The sequence below is a fragment of the Balaenoptera ricei genome, chromosome 7 (assembly GCF_028023285.1).
Source record: "Balaenoptera ricei isolate mBalRic1 chromosome 7, mBalRic1.hap2, whole genome shotgun sequence".
In the NCBI taxonomy this organism is placed as follows: domain Eukaryota; kingdom Metazoa; phylum Chordata; class Mammalia; order Artiodactyla; family Balaenopteridae; genus Balaenoptera; species Balaenoptera ricei.
The window spans coordinates 15,324,537-15,347,833 of NC_082645.1; the positions used below are offsets into that span (position 1 = coordinate 15,324,537).

Here is a 23,297-nt window from a genome sequence, read left to right on the forward strand (position 1 = left end):
GCAGCTGTGGCACTCGGGCTCAGCAGTTGCTGTTCGATGGCTCTAGAGCACAGGCTCAGTAGTTGTGGCTCATGGACCCAGTTGCTCCGCGGCATGTGGGATCCTCCTGGACCAGGGCTCGAACCCGTGTCCCCTGCATTGGCAGGCGGATTCTTAACTGCTGCACCACCAGGGAAGCCCCTTGTTGGATTTTGAGTTGAACAAACTCGTAAAAAAATAGAGAGCAAGAGAATCAAAGGTGTGTATGCTGATTGTATGTTTGGCATAAAAGAAATGTTAATTTTAAAACCTTTTTTCTTATTCTGAAATAAAACCAGCGTAGAAAATGACTCACAAGAAATATGTAGTATAAAGAATGATTACGAAGTGAACACTTGTAGTTTTCACCCTGGTCAGGAAATTGAGTTTAGCCGGGCACCACGGAAGCCCTTCCTGCTGTGTCGCCATCACAGCTGACTTCTGCCCTTCAGAAGGAATCACTTTCTTCTGTTGGAATCATTTGCTGTTTTGTTTTTTTAAAAACACCATTTCATTGCCCAAGAGTTCATCTCCAAACAATAGAGTTTAGTCTTGCCCAGTTTTAAAAAATTTATTAATTTTTTTGGGGGGTGGGTGGTCTCTTAATTTATAGGTTCTCCCTCTATCCCTTTCTTTTCTGTTGAATAACTTACACTGTTTGCCCTATACATTTTTTTTTTTTCTTTGGCCCCAGCAAGGGCCTTGCTGGATCTCAGTTCCCTGACCAGGGATTGAACCCAGAGCCCCGGCAGTGAAAGTGCTGAGTCCTTAACCACTGGACCACCAGGGAATTCCCAGTAGACTGCTATCATTACAGAAATTTCTCTTGTACAGCACTCGTCTATAAGAATAAGGGTGTTACTCTGTTCTTCCCCTCTCCCCTTTTCTTGCAATAGCTTTGTATGGGATTTGACACAGACTTCTTCTGCTCAATTTGATGTGAAATTAGTTTTCCTTAACTTTTGGAGGTCGGCGTGGCTCGCTATTCTGTTGATTTTATGTTATGTTAAAATAGGGTGGCTTTAAAAGAAAGGGAGCTTGCTTTTTGAAATTTCCTGGCTCTGTTCCCCTCTTGCACTTTTATTTGGACTTTTTCTTTTATTGGCTTTTATCTCTGTCCTACTTGAGTTTTATTCTGCCCTCAACAGTTTCTCCTTAGAGTGGAGCCCTTTCCTAGAAGGGAGTCCTAGCCTGTGAGTTATGAGTTCACAGTGGTCAGACTGCCTTGTGCTTACCTGTACTAGGTGAAACAAAACCCGTTGGCCCACCATACTTTCCAGTGAAAACCTTTTGGCTGTTTTGGGGTTTTCTTGTTTTCAGGATCATCAGAATCTCTGTAGTTTCCCTCTGCTTCCATGGCCTCTGATAACCGCAGGTCATTTTTGTGTTTTGTATCATGGGGATTTCCTTCCACCTAGTTTTGTCATAAATGTGGTCCACTGGTTTTTGTTTTCATTTTTGCTTTGTTTTTATGGGAGCACTTGGGAAGATTGAAAAACTATGCTGCCGGTGGCCATCAATGCAGAATTGTTTTACTTTTTTTAAAAGTGTGATAATGGTAGTATGTTTTTAAAAAAAATCTCTGTGTTTTGGGAGTTCCCAGGTGGCCTAGTGGTTAGGATTCTGGGCTTTCACTGCCGTGGCCTGGATTCAAACCCTGGTCGGGGAACTGAGATCCTGCAAGCCGTGCGGCCGGCCAGAAAAAAAAAAAACAACCCTCTGTGTTTTATTGAGACATAGTGAAACATTATAAATGAAATGCTGTTTGGAGCTTGTGTCAAAATGATCCAATGGAATGTGGTAGGAAGGTGGAAGAAATGAGATTGGCCATGAATTGATAATTACTGAAGCTGGGTCATGGGTACATAGGGGTTTACTGTACTATTCTTTCTTCTTACAAACACAAGTTTGTAAGTTTTGTAATAATTTACAAAAAAGAAGAAAAATGTAATGGAAAGTTTTAATATTAATTTTTCATAGCAAGCTTTCCATTTCTCCTCATCTTTTCTTAATTATTTGTATTCCAGGAGTAGAAAAGGTCATTCAGTAGGAATATATCACATAAATGACATCAGTGCATACCCAGACCTTGTCATTATGTCCTTTCCTTTCCCTGTCTCTATACACTCATGCTTCTCAGTGTGCTTCTCATTTAAGTTGCAGGTGAACTTATCTCATTGTGCCTGGGCGTTAGTGCATTTCACTCTAAACATACCCCACGTCTCATTCAGCCTTTCCTTTAAATATCTTAGCATGCTCCTTGGATAATTTTACCTTTCCATCTGTACTCTTTTTTTAGGCCCCGTTGGTTTTGTAGTTTCAGTGTCATTCTTCCTGTTTCAGGAGGGGCTTCACATTAATCTGCGTATTATACTTAATTAGGACTGCATTGTTATACTTTGACACTTACAATTGACATTTGTAAGCTTAGTTTTCTACAAGGTACATACTGTGTTCCCTGGATATCTTTTTTTTTTTTTTTTAACATTTTAAAAAAAATTAATCATTTATTTTTGGCTGCATTGGGTCTTCGTTGCTGCGTGTGCGCAGGCTTTTCTCTAGTTGCAGCGAGCGGGGGCTACCCTTCGTTGCGGTGCGCGGGCTTCTCATTGCGGTGGCTTGTCTTGTTGTGGAGCACGGGATTTAGGTGCACGGGCTCAGTAGTTGTGGCGTACGGACTTAGTTGCTCCGCGGCATGTGGGATCTTCCCGGGCCAGGGCTCGAACCTGTGTCCCCTGCATTGGCAGGCGGATTCTTAACCACTGTGCCAGCAGGGAAGTCCCCCCCTGGATATCTTTTGATATCTTCTGAGATAGAATTTTAAAGTTCTATTTTGGGGATAATAATAACACCTACCTCATGGAATGATATTGGGAGGAACTAGATGAAATAATACAAAGAAAGCAGTGAAACATAAAGCTCTTTCTGTCACATAATGGGTGTTCGGTAGATGTTAATTTTTTGCTTTTACTGATGTTGTTTTGTTTTGCTTTGTTTTGTTTTTTTTTAATAAATTTATTTATTTATTTATTATTTTTAGCTGTGTTGGGTCTTCGTTTCTGTGTGGGGGCTTTCTCTAGTTGCGGCGAGCGGGGACCACTCTTCATTGCGGTGCGCGGGCCTCTCACTATCGCGGCCTCTCTTGTTGCGGAGCACAGGCTCCAGACGCGCAGGCTCAGTAGTTGTGGCTCACGGCCCCAGTTGCTCTGCGGCATGTGGGATCTTCCCAGACCAGGGCTCGAACCCGTGTCCCCTGCATTGGCAGGCAGATTCTCAACCACTGCGCCACCAGGGAAGTCCCTGATGTTGTTTTATTATCATTTTATTACCTATTTAGAATACTCATGTTTTCATCTTGTTTTTGGTTAGAAATTATTTTTAAAAATGTCTTGTGTCTTAAATGACAGATAGCAGCTGATGAACCTCCACCAGAAGGATGTAATTCATTTTTTTCAGTGCATGGAAAGAGGACTTGTGATTTTGATACCCTTGAGACTCTTCTACTAACAGCTTCTGAAAGGTAGATTGTGTGTTTCTTTATTTAAATGTCATGCATTCGTTGTGCTTTCTTCTATATCAAGTCCACCGTCTGATTTTTCTTACGGGTTTTTTGGTCCGTAGGTATAGTGGTTTAGAATGTGAATTCTGGAACCAGACCAACTAGATTTAAATCCCAGCTCCATCACTTACAATAGTTTTGTGAATTTAGGCAAATTGCATAACCTTTCTTTCCTCATCTTGTTTCGAAATAGAGATAATAAGAGTACTTACTATTATTGTTACTTAGTAATGACTGTATCAGAGAGATTACATAGGCTTTGTCTTTAGCTTAGTAAAGAATATTCTGTGTATTAAAGCCAGTGCCTGGAGTAATGATATTAATGATAATGATCTCTCAGGAGAGTATTAGTTTCAGACAAAGGAGACTATTTAAGATAATTGCAAGCTTAATTTGAATATTAAATTGGTAATCAGTGGGCTGACTTTTTTGCTTAAAGGTAGGTTTCCTGTGGTGGACAAATAACAATAGGTACCTCTTGCTGTCTGCCTAGGGCAGTAACCCCTCTGTACATCCTCTAATGCTGTTATAAATTGTATAACGGTTATCTCTCTCTGTGATATTGCCCTGCTCTACCAGAAGTGCCAGGGGGTGTTTTAGGTGGGGAAATTCCTCTTTAGTGAGATGATCTGCTCAGCACCTGTCCTCTGCCCACCAAATGGTATGAGTGCTTTTTCCTCAGGGTGATCACCAGAAACTCAGTGAGCGTTCAGCTCTCTCGGGGTGAGGTATGGACATTCAAAATTGGCTGCATGGTAAAGTGCTGTTCCCTTGGGGAAAACAAAATTGACTGACTTGAAAAATTCTTTCTTTAATTTGTTACAATAATGCAGACCTTTATAAAGAAAAGAGTGATAATGTCTCCTCTTCTGGGAGGTGGTAACTATTTTTAATGGATTGGCATATATCCTTTTATACTTTTTTCTGTGGTTATAAATTTATACAGGTAGGTAGGTTTATTTTTGTAAGGGGCATTTTCCACTTAGTACGTGTAGGTGTACCTCCTTAAGAAGGATTGGTAGGTCATAAAGTCTGTGCATTAAGATCTGTTAATATCTTGATGTCATTCTTAGAGAAGTTTTCTTGAGGGGGGAGTTTTAAAATTTATGAGGAAAACCTAAATTTTAGATGCAGTAGTAGGATGATCATAATAGTAAAAATGATAGAGGAGGGAGATGCTGTAATTGGGAAGTTATATGCTTAAATTTATCCTCTGCTTTTTTGCATTATTTGCACTTAGGTTTTCAGATTAAAAGGTAATTACATTCTATTTATATGGTAGAATAATTTACTAAAGTTTTAGTACTATGAAGGCTGGATGTGTATCCTTTTTCTGGTTTTTTACCCCATGCTCTAGAAATTGGTAACAATTATTAGTCAAAGTCTACATTTTAAGGTTAGTATTTATATAATGTACATTCGTTAATTTTAATTATGAACAAATAAGACTCATACCTGTTTTATTTGTTTTCAGTATTCTTACTAACTGAAAACTATTTAAGATTGTGATACTCTTTATATTAAGATGCTTATAATGTTTGCTTAAATTATCATTGCTGTAGCTTCATTTTGTATTGTTTTTAATGTTTAAAAGCTTTTTTAAGTTAACAATTTTAAGCTTTTAATATTTATTTTCAGACCAAAACCTTTATTGTTCAAAGGAGATCACAGATATCCCTCATCTCATCCTGAAAGCTCTGTGGTTATTTTCTACTCTGAGATTGGCTCTGAGGAGTTTTATAAGTTTCACCGACAACTTGTATCAAAAAACAATGCAGGCAAAATCAATTACGTATTCAGACATTATATATCTGTAAGTATTGACTTATTTTATAACTGTTTTAAATATTAGTTTGCCCACCACAACCTTAGCACTTAAGCTAATAATTTCCCCCTTTATAAAATGATTTGAACTACTTTTTTGGGAAGTGTAGTACTTTCATCAAATCTGTTATTTGCACATAGGAGGTACTTTGCTTGCCTTTCTGAAGAAATGTAAAACAATATGCCTAAAAAATGGCTGTATAAAATTGACATTCTATTTCAGTTTTGATTTTTTTTTTTTTTTTTTTTTTTTGGCTATGCCATGCGGCTCCTGGGATCCTAGTTCCCCGATCAGGGATTGAACCCGGGGCCCTGGGCAGTGAAAGCGCAGAGTCCTAACTACTGGACCGCCAGGGAATTCCCTACATTCTATTTCAAAACGAACCATGTAAATTATATTTAATTTGGTCCAGATTTAATATGGTCATCATACTATGGAACTGATTCTTGAATTCACTTCCTTTCCAAACCCGTTTTTTTCCCTTTCTGGCATCTTTTTATTTGATAGAAAAAGGAGGATTTCTAAAGAGGTAAAATCAGGCAGAATTGATTTAAAATTAAGCTTTCGAAACCTTGTGTGGCATTTAGCATTTAAAATATTTATATGTAAAGATCGTTGGCCTTTAAAGTTTCTGTGTTGTATTAAGCTCAGTAAATATCGGATGTTAAGTCCATGGGAAAGTAAAATAAAAATTTTAAATGAAAATTTATGTGAGCAGAAACAGATTTATCAATATCCAGTTTTGGACCCCCCCCCGCCCCCAGAGCCACCTTGCTCTGTTGCTGGTTATTTGTTTTTTTAAAAATATTTATTAAAAAAAAATTTATTTATTTATTTGGCTGTGTCAGGTCTTAGTTGCGGCACGCAGGATCTTTTGTTGCAGCACGCGGGCTCTTCGTTGGGGCATGTGGGCTTCTCTCTAGTTGTGGCGTATGGGCTCTAGAGTGCGCTGGCTTAGTTGCCCCGTGGCATGTGGGATCTTAGTTGCCTGACCACGGATCAAACCTGCGTCCCCTGCATTGGAAGGTGGATTCTTAACCACTGGACCACCAGGGAAGTCCCTATTGCTGGTATTTAAAGGGCCATCCTCATTCGGGATGATGGTAAGCCTGTGACATTAGGTCAGCCCAAACCCTGCCTGAAGACATTTAAAGTAAGTAAAAAAATGTACACACACACACATACACACACACACACGCACACATTTACACACACGGTCTCAACAAAGCACTTCTAGGTTTGAAACCTCACCAGTTTTCAACGCTGTGTAGATCCTGGAACTGCTTTTTTGTTTTCTCCATTTCTTCACATGGTTTGGTGACCTTTGCCCTTTCCACTATCCCTTCATCTGTTTTTTTTTTTTTTTTTTTTAATTTTTTTTTTTAATTTACTTTTGGCTGCCTTGGGTCTTTGTTGCTGCATGCGGGCTTTCTCTAGTTGTGACGAGTTGGGGCTACTCTTTTTTGTGGTTAGTGGACTTCTCATTGTGATGGCTTGTCTTGTTGCGGAGCGCCGGCTCTAGGGCACGCGGGCTTCAGTAGTTGTGGCTTGCAGGCTCTAGAGCGCAGGCTCAGTAGTTGTGGCGCACGGGCTTAGCTGCTCTGCGGCGTGTGGGATCTTCCTGGACCAGGGATCGAACCCGTGTCCCCTGCATTGGCAGGCGGATTCTTAACCACTGTGCCACCAGAGAAGCCCCCTTCGTCTGGTTTTGTTTCTACCTTGGAATTCCCATTCTCACACTTGTGGCAGGATCCACAATCTAAGGATTCCCATGGAAGTTCAAGCATGTTTTGAGTGTGTAATCCTAGGTGATGGCTATGTGACGTTAACATGATCGGGCTCTGTATGCTGTGATGCATAAAGAGCTAGGTGGGAGTGCGTGGAGAGCTGAGTGGTGATGGTGGAATACTTGCTCTGCTTGCAGAATCCCAGGAAGGAGCCTGTTTACCTCTCTGGCTATGGTGTGGAGTTGGCCATTAAGAGCACTGAGTACAAGGCCAAGGATGATACTCAGGTGAAAGGTGAATTTGTAAATTAAGACCAATGTGTTTTGTTTTCTTTAAATATGAGTTAAAGGGGAATTTGTTTCTTTAATGAAAAAGAATAGATTTAGGAGTATTATGAACCTATGTTTGAATCTTGGTTCTGTTATGTCTAAGTTGGGTAACAAATTCTTTAGGTCCTAATTTTTTCCTCTGTAGAGTTCAGATAATGATATATGCCTCTTAAAGTATTTTTGAGGAGAAAATAAGATGTATAGGTAAAGAATTTAACAAAGTTTTTTTCACAAAAGAGTTCAGTAAGTAGTAGCTATTGTTATTGATGATAGGTAGTTCACAAATAGTAATTAATTTGTGACCCAATGTGAAATCTTAAGCCATCGTATAATTAACAAACAGTTTCATGTTTTTATATTATTTTCTGCACTTTACTGTGGATACTTCCTGTTGTAATATTCTAGGGTTTTGAATTCATTATTTCCACAAGTTTTATGCGTACTCTTTTTATGTCTTTTGAGCTTGTTGTAAAAGTAAAAATGATTGGTTTTGGCACATGGAAGATAGCCTAGTACTTCATCATCCTGTCCTCGGTAATTATATTTAGGATTAAGTTGCCTAGTTGCAAATTCCTCAGAATTTTGATATTGAAAAATCCGTTATTCATAATTTTAAAGGTATTAATTTTGAAATAGTTAACATGTAAATATTTCCAAAGTTTAAGGAAAAACATTCTTTCTTTATGCAGGAACACAGGATATGTCAAAAACACATTTATTCTGTTTGTTTGTTAACCACTCTGTTAGTTGAGGTATTCAACAGTTTAAATGCTATTATAGTTTCAGGTGTTTCAAATTTTTTTCAGATTTTATGAAGTTAATATTTTTATTTCTAATCTGAGTGATTAGACATGTTATTTGCTGTGCTTTTGTAGGAACTGAAGTTAACACCACAGTGATTGGTGAAAATGATCCTATTGATGAAGTTCAAGGATTTCTCTTTGGAAGATTAAGGTATGTGTATTCTTTTGGGAAAGGGGTCTTATTCTCTTCAAACCTCCAGGCTTCCTCATATTGTAAGCATCATCTTTCTCTTTACTGCCTGAGTACAGACCTCCCAACAATACTTTATGTATGTAATCTGATATGGGGAGATGAGTTACAGATCTCCCAACAATACTTTATGTATGTAATCTGATACGAGGAGATGACCAGTTAGTTTGTAGTACAGTTTATGATTTCTGGTAATTCTGAAGCACATTATTCTTACATGATACTATGGCTGCCTGCTTATGGCTTAAATTGATTTCCTTTTCTGGACCTTGCAGTTGATAGCATAAAGTTACATGCCATTTTTTTGATTCACATAATAGGAGAAATCTAATTGTTTTATGCAATCTTTTCCTGAGGAAAACCAAATGTATTTTACGTTAGAGAGGTCATAGCTATTATTATTATTTTTTTGGCTTGTTTGTTTCTTATCTCTTTTTTAAAAAATTTTATTTTATTGAATTATAGTTGATTTACAATGTTGTATTTATAGCTATTTACTTATGCTAAACATAGTTTGAAAAATTGCAAAAGAGTTGTAGTAGGAGGTGTGGTAGATTTTATATATGTTCAGTTGAAATACATTTTATTACAATTTACTTTATATGAAAGAGGATAGGAAGTGGCTTTTTGAAGAAAATTCCATAACTATTTTATGAAAGCATAATAGAATTTTATAGCTGAAAAATGTTCTTAGCTGTTATTTTAAATGTTGTAGTTATTTCTGATATGATTTGATCATTGTTCAGAGCCCTGAATTCTGCTTTATCTGGAAATCTTAATTAGGACATCTATGGTGTGCTTTTTTTTTTTTTTTTTTTTCAATAGAAATAGTATGTATAGGTGCAGTTTCATATATTTTAGCTTTAACATTTGACCCAGTGAAGTGACAGCTAGACTAACAGTTTAGTAGAGATGACTTTGTTGATGTTGAGTGACTGTGCATATGTTGAGTTCATCCTGTGCAAATGCACATTTCTTTGTGTTGAACATCAGTTATGGCTTTATTAATATGCAGTCAGGTTCCATTTTTACTGCATCCAGGTTTCCAGAATCCCTTTTCATATTCATGTTTTATATGTTTGTTTTTTGGATAGCATTATGATTTCATGTGTTTATAGCACAAAGGTAGTATGTAGAATATTGAAGACAATTTCCTTTTTGGACATTCAGAATAGTTATTTAGCTATCTAAAGTAAGTGACCCATTTTAAGGTATTTTTATCATGAAGAAAAGTAAAGTAACTGGAATGGGTTGATGGGATGGTGAAGGATCTGAGTAAATATTTTACTTTCGGCAGGTTGCATTTAAGAAATTTTGAGTTTTTAGTGTTAAAAACAGAATTACTCTGTTCCATCTGTCTGTCTGATCTAAATGATCTATCTCTGCCTCTGAAAACTTCTGTTTTACTAACTTTAAATAGAAGGCACTGTATTTCAAGATAAAACTAAACAAAACGCAATAGTCTTGGTTAGCTTGAATTATATTCATGTGACTAAAGGACTTACGAGCATGTAGCTGAAAGAAACTCATTTTGGGATTGGAAGCAGGGTATTTCCTATTTTATTTTGAGAAATTAAAAAGATTCAGGAAATGATGGAGAATAATATAACATACCCCTGTACTCACCACCCAGGATTGACTGTTTCTATCGTACTTGCTTTTCTGTACCAAAGAATTGTTTATCGAGGTTTTTTTTCCTGCAACATAACACCTTCTTTTACTTGAAGAAAGAAAGAACCAAGGTGAGTAAAACACAGCAGATAGAGTTGAGGTCCCCTCTGTTCCCTACTCTCAGTCCCACTCCTCTCCCTCCCCCAACTTAGAGAGTTGCTGTTGTAGTGATTCATTTTTTAATCTGTAAATTTTATGGTTTTTAAATTAACTCATACTTTTCTATATTAACTTGTTTTTTAAGAAAAATTTAATATTTTTCCTATATTGTAAGAATTTTCCTGTTACTAAGTGGGGAGAGCTGTGAAGATAAATTTGGGGTCAACTTCTAAATGTGCTTTGGGAAAGAAAGAACACCTGAAAAGGATTGATTTTATGTTTCCTTCAGAGACCTGCACCCTGACCTGAAGGGAGAGTTGAAAGAACTCAGAAAGCATCTCGTTGAGAGCACCAATGAAATGGCACCTTTAAAAGTTTGGCAATTGCAAGGTAATAAAAACGTAGAGGAATCATTCTAAATTTTATGGTATTTAAAAAAACAGAATTTGAATTTAATTGTATTTATTCACAGATTTTAAGGATCATGTGATTAATCCTGATTTATTAGAAAGGAAAGGAAGAAAGTCCTTTGTAGACAAATAACACTCTGCAGAGTAATATATATTTATAGATGAGTACCAGATCTTTCTTTGTGTGACCAGGTGCATAAGCTTGTAATACTAGAAACAAGTTTGTCTTAATCTTTGTGTTTCTATATGTATACATTTATTACACAGTTGGATGTTAAAGGCATGTCAGTATGGCAGGATATATGTGTGCTTTTCTGGTCCAAAGAACTATATATCAAGGTTTTCTTTCCCAGCATAATTTACTAAAGTCTTTTGCTGTACTTTGTGTTAATGTTGTAAATCCAGAAGAAGGAAAAGAATTTGGGGTGGATTAATCCTGTGCTAAATGTGTTGGTATATGCCTTAGTGTTTATGCAGGCAGATCAAGGAACGGCTACAGTAAACACTCTAGGGGCCTATGAAGTGAGTAAAACCTTCAATTCAACCATGGGCATGCTTTGAAATGTCATTCTAGGGCATTCTTAATTACCAAGAAAATAGTGGGAAATCAATGTGCTTTTTTCCTATTTCTTTCTCATTGCTATAGATGAATACACTTTAACTTACGTTTGATGTTGTTGCAGATCTAAGTTTTCAGACTGCTGCCCGAATCTTGGCTGCTCCTATTGAGTTAGCTCTGGTGATTATGAAGGATCTTAGTCAAAATTTTCCTACCAAAGCCAGGTAACGTAGAGTAATAAGGCTTTGAGACATTCTTCTTTTTAACATATGCCTAATTATCTTCATGTTTATGCATAAAATGAAGCCATTAAAATATGAAAATGCTTAGGAAATTAAAGTTCTCTTACTACCAGCACTGTACTACTAATGGCCCGTCTTCCCGAGAAGGCGACAAGCCCCTGTGTTGTGTGGTTGAAGAGAGCAGTCTAGGTTGTGTTCCTGGCACTGCCTCTTGCTAGTTGTGTGAACTTTGTAAATAATCACGTTCCTCAGCAGTAAAACAGAAATAACAACACCTACCTTTCAGGATTAGATGAGTTAACAAAATTTAATGTATGCAGATGTAACTAACTTAGGGTCTGGCATGGACTCTGGTGTTTTTCTTCCTGAAGAGTTTCTTATATATCATCTTACTCATTCTTGATGAAGGAAATGAATCATAGAGGCTGACTTGTTCATAGTGACAGATTAAGATTTTGAATGCAGCTTTTCTCCTATTGCTTTCAATTGTATAATGGTCCTCCACATCTCATAAATACAAGGCAAACCTGTTTTAAAAGCCACATTTTCAGAAACTTAAATAATTGTCAGTCCTCTTCTTGAGTCACTGAATGAGGTGTTTTGACTTCTGATATGAGATGTTTTGTAAATAAATTTGTTTATTTTATTAGTCTTGGGAAAATACTTCTTAGACAGGACTTAAGAATCATATAGTACATTATCATTTAGTCAAGCATGCTATTGAAAATATACATGTGCTTAAATAGCTTGAACAGTCTGCTGCCTTAACTTATTGAACATTATCCTTAGCCTGTGAGCTGTAGAGATCATATACAGGAATAGAGTTACATATATTTAACTAAGATCTTGGAAATAACTGCACTCGCATTAAAGTGCAACTATTACTGTTACTTTTCCTTGGTTTTATATCTTGTGGTAATGAACAAACACACACATCTGAGAGGAGGAATATATTTATCAATTGTAAAGGTTTAAGGTTTTTTCCATTTAGTTTTTTGTAATTTATGGAGCAATGTGTTGTTTCATATAGGGAAATTGAAGTCTTTTATATCAAATACTAAACCAAGCACTGATAATGTTTTTATTTCCTTAGAGCAATAACAAAAACAGCCGTGAGTTCAGAACTTAGAACCGAAGTAGAAGAGAATCAGAAGGTATTAACCAATGGAAAATAGTGGCTTTTCTGTTTTGTATTGTATCTTTAAAGATGCGGAAATGTGAGTTAAATCAGTGACATTTAATAGTTTTACTCTTCTTTTATTAAAGACGATGGTATTTTGATTCATTTCTGTAATCTTTTTTATACTTTCCGTAGTTAATCAAAGTTGAATATGAATATATAATTCAAAGCATCAAATGGTGCTACCTGTTTCTTTAGAAAAAAGCACCCCCGCCAACATGTCTCACTCCCTGTGTGTCCCCCTTCCCAGAAGCATCTGCTTTCAACTCCTAGTTGATTCTTTGGATATTTATCTCCAGATTCCAGCAAGCTTAAATTGGTACTTTCTCAGTTTCCAATCTTATGTATTGGCCTTCTGTTACAAGGATGAGGTCTGACTTTCTTTCACTGCTCTCCCCACTTCTCCCACTGTCTACCAGTACTCCATATTGGCACTTTCCCCATCTCTCTACCATCCCTGTGTTTTTGTCATGGTTTTATCAATTTTTGATCTGCTTCACTATGGACTGGTTGTTCTTTATGTCTAGTACATACCAGTTGTCCTGGGACCTTCCTTTAACCTCTTTTTTAGGATCTCCTATTTCTTGGATTCCATGTCTTCTTTGTTTTTGGTTTACTCCTTTATTTTGGTGCAGCAAATCATTCTTCATGAGAAAGGTTGCATGTGAGGGAAATTTCAGACTCTGAGAAGTCAGTTTTCCATTTTGTTTTTTTGTTTGTTTGTTTGTTTTTGGCTGCGCTGAGCGGCAAGAAGGATCTTAATTCCCCAGCTGGGGATCGAACCCACGCCCCCTGCAATGGAAACATGGAGTCTTAACCACTGGACTGCCAGAGAAGTCCCTTCCATTTCTGTTTTTATTGATAGCTTGGCTGGGTATAGAATTCTAGGTTGGAAGTCATTTAGAAGTTTGAAGTCATTGCTCCTTGGAATTTTGGTTTCCATTATGGCTTTTGAGAAGTCTGAAGCCTTTGTATGAGACCTCGTTTTTCTTTCTGGAATCATGTTGGGTCTTTTCCTTGACCCTAGTAATCTGAAATTCCATAGTGATAATGCCTTTTTAAAAAGTCTTTGTACTCTTGGGTGGTTAGTGGGCCCTTTAAATCTGGAAAATCCTTTCCTTTAGTATTGGGAAATTTTCTGGACATATTTCTTTGCATTTCTTCTTTTTGGTTTGTCTTTTCTGTTTTCCTAGAATTCCTATTTATTCTTAAGATGTTATATCTCCTTGACTAGTTTGGCCTGATTAAAAATCTTTTATTTCCTGTTTTCCAGTTCTTTTGTCTTTTATTTTTAAACTTTCTGGGAAGGATTTTTAGACAACTTGTTGAGATTTCTTTCTTTAGTTGTCAGATTTTTAATTTACAAGGGTTATTCTTGAATTCTTCCTTGTTATGGTGTTGTCTTATCCTTCTGAAGATATCGATGGTTCATGTATGTGTTTTCTTTTCTCTGCATAGTCTGTTCCCTCTTAAGTTGCCTTTCTTTTTGTCTTGATCTCTTGTGTTTAATGTTAGAGGCTTTCCTTAGATGTCTGGTGATCTCTCGCTAACTGCTCATATTAGAGAGTGAGGCAATAAAAAACTGATTGAAAGCCCGAAGGATGCGTCTTTGTGACTGTAAGCTGTGGTGGTATGGCTGTTTCCCAGGGAACTCCAGTGACAGAATCTTTAAACCTTTCCTCTTGAGCTGTTTAGTATCCCGAAAAGGATCTTCCGATCTTCTGCCGGGAGCGTGAGGTCTGGCTGCCAGAGTTGTAGAAGCCCAGTAGGGCAGAGCATTTGGTAACTTCCGTGCAGTCCCCTGTTTTCAGAATGGGATCCCCATCCTCTGTTGTGTTTCCTTTCACGTAGTTCCCAGTCAGTCTTTCCCACAGTCACAGGGTGCTGTATTCGCAGCCTGGGAATGAGTGGACGTGGAGTTTTTCTTTCCCTTGTAAGAAATTGCTGATTCTCATTGATGCAAATTTCTATTATCCCCTTAACTTCCTTGCCATTTTATCCTGGCAGGGCAGAGACGCAAAAGCCGTGGCTTCTGCATTGTTTTGTGTTTTTCCCATGCAGTCCTAGATCTTAGAGTTCATTTCTCTCTGTCCACTGAGTGAGGGGGAGTGAAGGGAGCTCAGCGATCCCTGCCTCTCTCCCCCAGCCCTGGGAGAGCTAAGGGATCCATGTTCTGTCCCTAGTATCTGATACGTTTCTTCCCTTCTCTGCTGTGTGGTGTTGAATATATGATCAACCCTTCCAGTTTCCTTGGAGAGAAAGAGGAATTGATTGGAAAGTATATAAGCCAACAGAAGCTGTGTATGATATGGCATCAAAGTCCAGTGGATCAAGCGGGTCTGAGGGCTGAAGGGGCTGCACGGTCACATGCGTTCCACTGCGTCAGAGAGCAGCAGCTGGAGGGCCCCATGGAGGTGGTCTTGGAGAGCTCGGGTGTATGTAGGTGCTGTCCTTAGCTCAGCAACTCAAAGTTTCTTGGCGTGCCTTAGATTGAAAGCTTAAGGGAGGTGTGGGGTTTTGAAACCCTTTTATTTTTTATTTATTTATTTTTAAAAATTGATTATTTTTGGCTGTGTTGGGTCTTCGTTTCTGTGCGAGGGCTTTCTCTAGTTGCGGCGAGCGGGGGCCACTTCATCGCGGTGTGCGGGCCTCTCACTGTCGCGGCCCCTCTTGTTGCGGAGCACAGGCTCCAGATGCGCAGGCTCAGTAGTTGTGGCTCACGGGCCCAGTTGCTCCGTGGCATGTGGGATCCTCCCAGACCAGGGCTCGAACCCGTGTCCCCTGCATTGGCAGGCAGACTCTCAACCACTGCGCCACCAGGGAAGCCCTGAAACCCTTTTAAGTCGGATCCCTGGACTTCATCCAGAAGGCCCAGCTGTCAGTGACTGCTAGCACAACCTTGGCTGGCATCACAGACAGGGAAGGGCAGCTGAAAAGTAATTCTCTGTGCTTGGCTTATTTAACACCCTCCCTATCCCCAGTATTGTAGGAAACAGTTGTATTAATCATTGTCAACATTTGTACATATAATAAAACCAGAAACTTGGAAATTTTTGTTAAATATTCTCTTTCTGCTCCTTAATAAGTTTTTAATATTTCAGTATTTCAAGGGAACTTTAGGATTACAGCCTGGAGATTCAGCCCTGTTCATCAATGGACTTCATATTGATTTAGAGACGCAGGATATATTCAGGTATGGATAATATTTTTCACCCTGAAAAGTTTTTATAATGTGTGGCTCCTTATGACATGTCCAGACTGTTGTTCCTCCTTGATGTGACAGGTTGCAAAGCCTGACGACTTATCAGGCCCAGTGCGTGCACTTAGGTAGGCCCATGCTCTGGCTGGGATGGGCAGGAGGATACTTGGCCATTTTTTATCATAATGTACATCTGATGCCTTGGACATTTAAGGCCCAGGTGTCTTTTGAGGGTGCCCTTTTAGAGCCTTAGTTTTCCTGTTAACCATAGAAACAGAAGAGAGCAGGTTCTTTTGTTTCTGAGAACAGTATGAAGTAGGTTTATGCAAAATGCGGCCTCTGGTGTCTCAGAAGGTGATCTGTCTTACATATATTATTTGATACCTTTTTGTTTTGTTAAAATGTGGTTTAGGACTAAATTGCTCTTAAATTTTCCTTATGAACTTTGGAGGGGTTGGGTGCAGAAGACAGTCAGGTAGAATTCTGATTTTATCTTTGATATTAAAATTGACACAGTTGATACTGTGGCTTCATAATAGTGAAAACAAAAGCTGTGGTTGGTTAATGCTTTAAAAGAAGCAGTTTCCACAGTAAGATACTTTTCACATTATGTTAATTGAGCTTTTATGTCCATATACTGCTTTCAGAGCTAGTAAAAAATTAGTAAAGGACACATTAAAAATTGCCCTTTTATTTTTTATTAAAAAAAATCTCTTTAATTTTCCAGAGTATTGCAAACTGTGTACTTGCTTATTGTAAACAGTTTTAAATAATGCAGCATCTTCTTATTTCTTCTTCCTTACCCAGAAAACCTCTTAAGTTGGGTGTGAATTCCTCCAGAGGGTTTTCTGTGATCATATGTGTGTGTACCTGTGGGAATTGATGCTGATATTGAAACATATATTAAACATATATTATTTAGTATATTTTTGGTGTTTTTTAAATAAACTATTTTCAGATAATTTTAGATTCATGTGCAGTTGTAAGAAATATCACAGGGAGATTACTTTAGTGTTTTTAAAAACATGCAATGTAAAATCCACATTTAGGATTATTTCATCCTCAAATTGTGTGTTTATACTTAGAGATAATTTCTATACACAGTGTATATGTTGATAAGTATAAGTAAACATCAGCCAAGAAGCAACTCCTCCCTACTTGGTTCTGCATATTTGGACAAAAGGAAGCAAGGGAAGAGCTCCCTCTTTTGATTTCTCAACTTGTTTGATAGGGCATTGAGTTTGAACTGATATATTTTTCTCATGGTGAGAATTTTTTTTTAAAGCCCTTTCTCCTAAATACCTATTTGTTCTTTTTCAGTCTGTTTGATATATTGAGGAATGAAGCTCGGGTGATGGAGGGTCTGCATAGATTGGGAATAGAAGGCCTTTCTCTGCATAATGTTTTGAAACTGAACATCCAGCCCTCTGAGGCCGACTATGCCGTAGACATCAGGAGCCCTGCTATTTCGGTAGGTATTCCGTGAGCGTGTCCAGGGAGTGGCCTGGCCAAGTATTTTATTATGGTTTTCGCATTTGTCTTTTAGCAGAGGTAAGTTATTCCTATTATCTCTTTTGTTGGCAACAAAGATTTACAACAACTGCTTATATGGGGCTATGTGTATATAATAAAGTAGGCTCTTAAATGCTCCAGAAAGTTGAGCTATTAGGTTTGCTGTGGTTAAGACCGTGATTTTTCCACTTTTGTACCTCTTTAGGAATTCGGCTGAGCATCTCTTGGGAAAGTGTTTAGTTTGTATATTCTCAGTTGCACACAAGTCTTGTGTGATTTTGTTTAAAAATATCAGTTTGTAGCTACCAACCTCCTTTAACAGGACTTTGATATTTTATATTGAAGGATTTATGTAGATTAATATCGCTCTGTGATGTCGCTGGGCTTTTGTCTCCTCGTCTGTGAAGAGACTAGGGGGAGCAGAGCTGTCTCGGGCAGTTGTGGAGAAAGTGAGGTCGGTGATGGAGACGTGCCTGGCACCCTCAGCTCTCCAGTCCCCTTTTCTTGGTGTCTGTCCTGCACCGATTTTAGGGAAATTTTTTGGAAAGGGGAATAATATAGAATGTAGATGTTCACTACTTGACTTCTCACTTGGTGGTGTAACTGTTATTTTGATGAATACTGTTATGTCATTTTTTTTCTGTTAAAAATTTTTTCATTATGAAGAGTAAGGAGACTAACATAATTAGCAATCATAGGACCCATCGCCATACTTAATAAATGCTAACATTTAATCATTTCATGTTTTCTTGGAAGAAAAAAATGTTTCAGTCAAAGCCCTCTTTATATCTCTTCCCAGTTCCACGCCTCTCCTCCCTGCAGGTAATTCCTCTTCTGAAGTGGGCGTGTATCCCTCCTGTCCCTTACTTGATCATTTTCTTCCCTATTGTATGTTTTAAAATTTTGAAAAATGCCATATCAGTATCCTTCATCAATTTTTTTTATTACTCAATAATTTTTTCAAGGCTTATGTAGGTTGATACATATAGATCTAGTTTATCACATCATGTTTTATATTTTACTTATTTTTAAAAATATCTTTTATAAATTCACAGTTTAGAATTTAAGACATACAAAAGAGTGTGTAGTGACAAAACTCTTCACCCAGCTGTCCAGTTTTTCACCCTGGAAGCAACAAGCATTGTCAATTCGTTGTATATCCTTCCAGAAATACTCTATTTACATGAGCAAGGTAATATACACATACTTTCCCACCCTGCTCTTTTTGTACAAATATTATATACTATTTATCCGTTCCTTTTTTATGGATATTTAGTTGTTTCTAATCTTTTGCTGTTATAAGCAGTACTGTTACGGCTCTTTTTGTACCTCTCTCTTCATGCATACATGTGAGAATATATTTGGGGTAGACACCTAGAGCTGTAGTACTTAGTGGTAGGGTAGTAATAAAGGCTTCAACTTTATTAGGTCATCTTCTCTAAAGTGACTGTTCCCAGACACCAGAATTGGGTGAGAATTCCCATTGTTCTATATTTTTGCCTATTCATGGATATTGACAAACTTAAAATTTTTTTTTTTGCAGTTTAGTTAGTGTGAAATTTCATTGTGCTTTTAGTTTATATTTCTTGGATTACTAGTGAAGGTGTACATTTTTCCTTGTGTTAATTGCCCATTTAAATTTCCTCTGTAAATTTCTTATTTATATTCTTGACTCATTTCCATTTCTCATATGTTGCTTGCCTTTTTTAAATTGATATATTAGATTTGTATAGATATTCTTGACACTAGTCCTTTATTGATTTCGTAGGTTGCAAATACCTTCTCCTATTCTGTGGCTTGTGTTTTAGTCACTCGTTTTTCTACTTGATCTTTATATTTTCAAAAATGGTCTTTCCCATGTGATTCTTCTTGAAATAATTTAAAGTCTTATTGTTATTTCTGCAAATTTCACTAGCGGTGACTAAAGTGTATGCACAATATTGTGGTTTTTATTTGTAGTGGATCAACAACCTGGAGGTTGATAGCAGATATAATTCATGGCCTTCTAGTCTACAGGAGTTGCTTCGCCCCACTTTTCCTGGTGTTATCCGACAGATCAGGAAAAACTTGCACAACATGGTAAGTAAAACTCCTTATTGCTGGGCTGTGATCTCTATTTCTCCCTTGCCTTCTCCCCTCCTTTCTGTCATATCTAGAATGTTCACTTCTCTCCTTTACTAGCTGCTTCTCCCCACCACCACCACTAGATATGCTCTTTTTCTAGCTCCATATTCAAACTGAAAGGGTTGGGAAGTGTACTGATTGTTTGTAGGGCTGTGAAATGTCAGTGTATAAGGAAATGCTCCTCATCCTTAACCTCACAGTTTAGACTGTGTTGAGTTTTAAGATAGTTCTTTTTTTACTCAGAAGATGAATGTATTATTACCGTTTTTCTTGAATATCTTAATCCCTAAAATTTAATAGTTCAATTTATTCCCTTAAGTAAGTCTTTGTCAGCTCCTGCTTTTTAATCCTTATTCCACTGCTTTAGAGAGATAGAGGAAGAGGGTTTTTAGTTGACGCTCTTTTCCCCTCTCATGTCTTTCTTTTACCTCATGTAGTTCCTAAAGAGACGGGACAGGTTATGGCCAAGGTTGGCTTCCTCAGAACTTTCAAGGGAAACGATCCTCTATACTTTCCTCACTCTTGAAACCACTTTTTTCCTTCCCAGTCAAAATTTCAATCTCTTTTACTCTTACCATATGAGATAATTTATTAAACTTTATTAAATGAGAACTTTATTTGATTAAATGAGATTAAATGGGATAATTATTATTTTTTAAAGTACATCATGAAAACTTAATACATAATAGCTACTGTTGTGGTCTAAAAATTGGGTTCTAAATGAATTCTTAATTCAGAGATCCTTCGAAATGAATACACAGGAAGCTAATCTCCATTTTCTAAGGTGGGAGAGTTAATAAAATTTGGGTTTTGTTGGGTGTAGTGAAGAATATGTATTAGCCATCTGGATACAATTCCCATGTTGTTAGCGTAAGATCATGAGAAAATCACTTAGCCTTTCAGTACCACATTCTTTGAAGACAGAGGGAGGGTAACTGCTCTTTGTATAACTCCTTTTTTATGTGGTTCAAAAGTAGCTGGAAAAAGGTGGCCTTCAAGTGTAAAGACTAAGGCATTTAAAAATTTTTTTTAACATCTTTATTGGAGTATAATTGCTTTACAATGGTGTGTTAGTTTCTGCTTTATAACAAAGTGAATCAGTTATACATATACATATGTTCCCATATCTCTTCCCTCTTGCATCTCCCTCCCTCCCACCCTCCATATCCCACCCCTCTAGGTGGTCACAAAGCACATTTTTATTGGCCCAGTGACATTTGAATAAAGGTCGTTTCATGTTTTCCTTTCCCTTCCCCTACAGGTTTTCATAGTTGACCCTGCTCATGAGAGCACTGCAGAGTTGGTTAACACAGCTGAGATGTTCCTCAGTAATCATATACCACTAAGGTAACACTGTTATCGATATGATGGTATATCTCATTTAGCTGAGGTTTTGTTTGTCATTCTTAACAAGTCTGGTGTTACTGAATTGTAGGATAATTAATCGTGGGGATCGTTAAGGGCAGTTTTATCTTTTGCTCAGTATGAAGCCGGTATCTTTTGGGGGAGAGAATTTGATTCTCAATGAATAGAATCTTACCGTCATTGAGTTATTAATAAATAGCCTGTGTAAAAATAGCATGTGATCTCAGCTTGCTTAGGGAATTTTCCTAAGTAAGTGTTCACATCACAAAGCCTACCTTCAGCAGAGATAAGGAGCTTTGCCAAGAACTTTTGTCAGACTGTCAAGGACTAAATGTATACACAGCTTTTTATAGATGCAAACAGACACATTTATTTCACTTGTGTTACCAAATCTGCCAATGGGGTACTTAAATGGCTGGGGTTTCCACTGTACCTTTTCAGAACAATGTTTGAAGGTTTTACGTAGGATTAAGATTTTCCCACATTCTGAATAGTATGTGGTAATTTTACATGTTGATAAAATTTGAATTCTTAGAAAACATGAAAATAAAGAAGAAGAGAGCTCTTTAGCTAACAAATGGTCTTGTGTGTTCCATACTCAGCGCTGAGCTAAATGCTGAGTGGAACATAAGCCACATTTCTACCCTCTTGGAAAAAATACTGTGCCTACTTTCAGTAAGATATTCAATCAAGTGCTAGGTTATGTCCTTACTAGTTCTAAGTGCTTTAGAATTTCAGGGAAAAAGAAGATTATAGACAGATATTTGGGAAGGACAAAGGTTTCATGGCAAAGTTGGATTTAAGATAGACTTTGAAGAAAATGGCGAGTTTTCATTGATGGAAAAGCAGAGATTTTGAGTTGAATGAAATTTTTAATGTAAACATGAATACCGCATGGTTAGGTGGAGGATCACAGCCAGAGCTCTGTCTTGATGAAACGGGAATAGAAGAACACAGAAGCAGTTGGCTCATGGTACACAGTGGGCATTAGGTAAAGATCTACTGCATCGCACTGAGGGACAGGAAGAGGGCATGGGCTCCTCAGATTGCAAAGGTAGGTGAGAGGAAGGCACTTAACTCACAGGCATGTCGTGAACAGTGCGTGGAAAGACCAAGGCAGACCAGCGGTTGTTTTCCTTTGTATGAGTTGCTGTGGTACACGGAGTTGTTGGCAGGGACCGAGGAGAGGAGGGGACAAATCTGAGAGCCTCCCTGCTGGTACTTGGTGAGGGACTGGTCCTGGGAGAAACAGAAGTCTGGATTTGGGGGCTTAGCTAACAGAACAGCTCTGTTGCCCTTTTCAAAAATTGAATACTTGGGAAAGGGAAGTACTTTGTGAGGAGATAATTAGGTTCTAGACCTTATTTTTATTTTCATAAGAATAATATTTAGGTCATTTCTGCCTGGCGCTTACTCATTTGATTTCTGTCATAAGAAGGGTTTTAAAAAGACAAAGACAATTTTTAATCTAAAAGCAAGCCCTCTCAACTACCTCATCCATGCATACACAAATTCTACACATACCTCCTGAGAGCGTGATGTTTGATATATGTTTATCATATATGTTTAGGCTGCACTTTTTAAAAAAAATTAATAGACTTTGTATTTTTTTAGAGCAATGCTGATTAATTAACTGGTATTGCTACATTATATTTAACTAAAGTCCATAGTTTACATTAGGGTTCATTGTTTGTGCTGTACATTTTGTGGATTTTGACAAACGTATAACGACATGTTTCCACCATTATAGTATCATATAGCTTAGCTTCACTGCCCTAAAAATGCCCTGTGCTCCACCTGTTTGTCCCTCCCTCTCTCCCAGCTCCTGGCAACAACTGATCTTGTTACTGTCTCCATAGTTTTTGTCTTTTCCAGAATCATGATGTATGTAACATTTTCAGATTGACTTCTTTCACTTAGCAGTACAGTATGCTTTTAAGCTTTGTCCATGTCTTTTTGTGGCTTAATACCTCATTTCTTTTTATCACTGAATAATATTCCATTATATGGATGTCCTATAGTTTTTTTAATTCATTCACTTGTTAACAACATCTTGGTTGCTTCCAGATTAGGGCAGTTATGAGTAAAGCTGCTACAAACATTTGTATGCAGGTTTTTGTATGGATATAAGTTTTCAGCACATTTGAGTAAATACTGCTAAGTGTGATTACTTTATCTTATGGTAAAAATGTGTTTAGTTTTTTGAGAAACTGCCACACTGTGTTCCAAGTGGTTGTACTTTTGTACATTCTCACCAGCAATGAAAGAGGGTGCCTATAGCTCCCCATCCTCTCCAGAGTTTGGTGTTGTCAGTACTTTGGATTTTAGCCATTCTCATAGGTGTATGGCGGTATCTCATTATGGTTTTAATTTGAAATTTCCTAATGACATATGATTTTGAGCATCTTTTAACGTGCTCATTTGCCAGCTGTATGCCTTGTTTGGTGAGGTGCCTGTTTAGATCTTTTGCCCATTTTTAACTGGT

The 23,297-nt window shown here is 37.6% G+C and overlaps 1 protein-coding gene across 1 annotated transcript in view; it reads left to right on the forward strand.

Moving 5' to 3' along the window:
• The window catches only part of UGGT1 (UDP-glucose glycoprotein glucosyltransferase 1), a 111,088-nt gene that overhangs the window by 13,498 nt on the left and 74,293 nt on the right, over positions 1 to 23,297 (forward strand). The window contains exons 5-15 of the mRNA XM_059927720.1: positions 3,426 to 3,538; positions 5,216 to 5,390; positions 7,327 to 7,423; positions 8,334 to 8,412; positions 10,511 to 10,611; positions 11,315 to 11,414; positions 12,526 to 12,586; positions 15,714 to 15,805; positions 17,132 to 17,282; positions 19,283 to 19,402; positions 20,709 to 20,794. Of these exons, the coding sequence (XP_059783703.1) occupies positions 3,426 to 3,538; positions 5,216 to 5,390; positions 7,327 to 7,423; positions 8,334 to 8,412; positions 10,511 to 10,611; positions 11,315 to 11,414; positions 12,526 to 12,586; positions 15,714 to 15,805; positions 17,132 to 17,282; positions 19,283 to 19,402; positions 20,709 to 20,794 (1,175 nt within the window). The remainder of the gene's footprint in view (positions 1 to 3,425; positions 3,539 to 5,215; positions 5,391 to 7,326; positions 7,424 to 8,333; positions 8,413 to 10,510; positions 10,612 to 11,314; positions 11,415 to 12,525; positions 12,587 to 15,713; positions 15,806 to 17,131; positions 17,283 to 19,282; positions 19,403 to 20,708; positions 20,795 to 23,297) is intronic.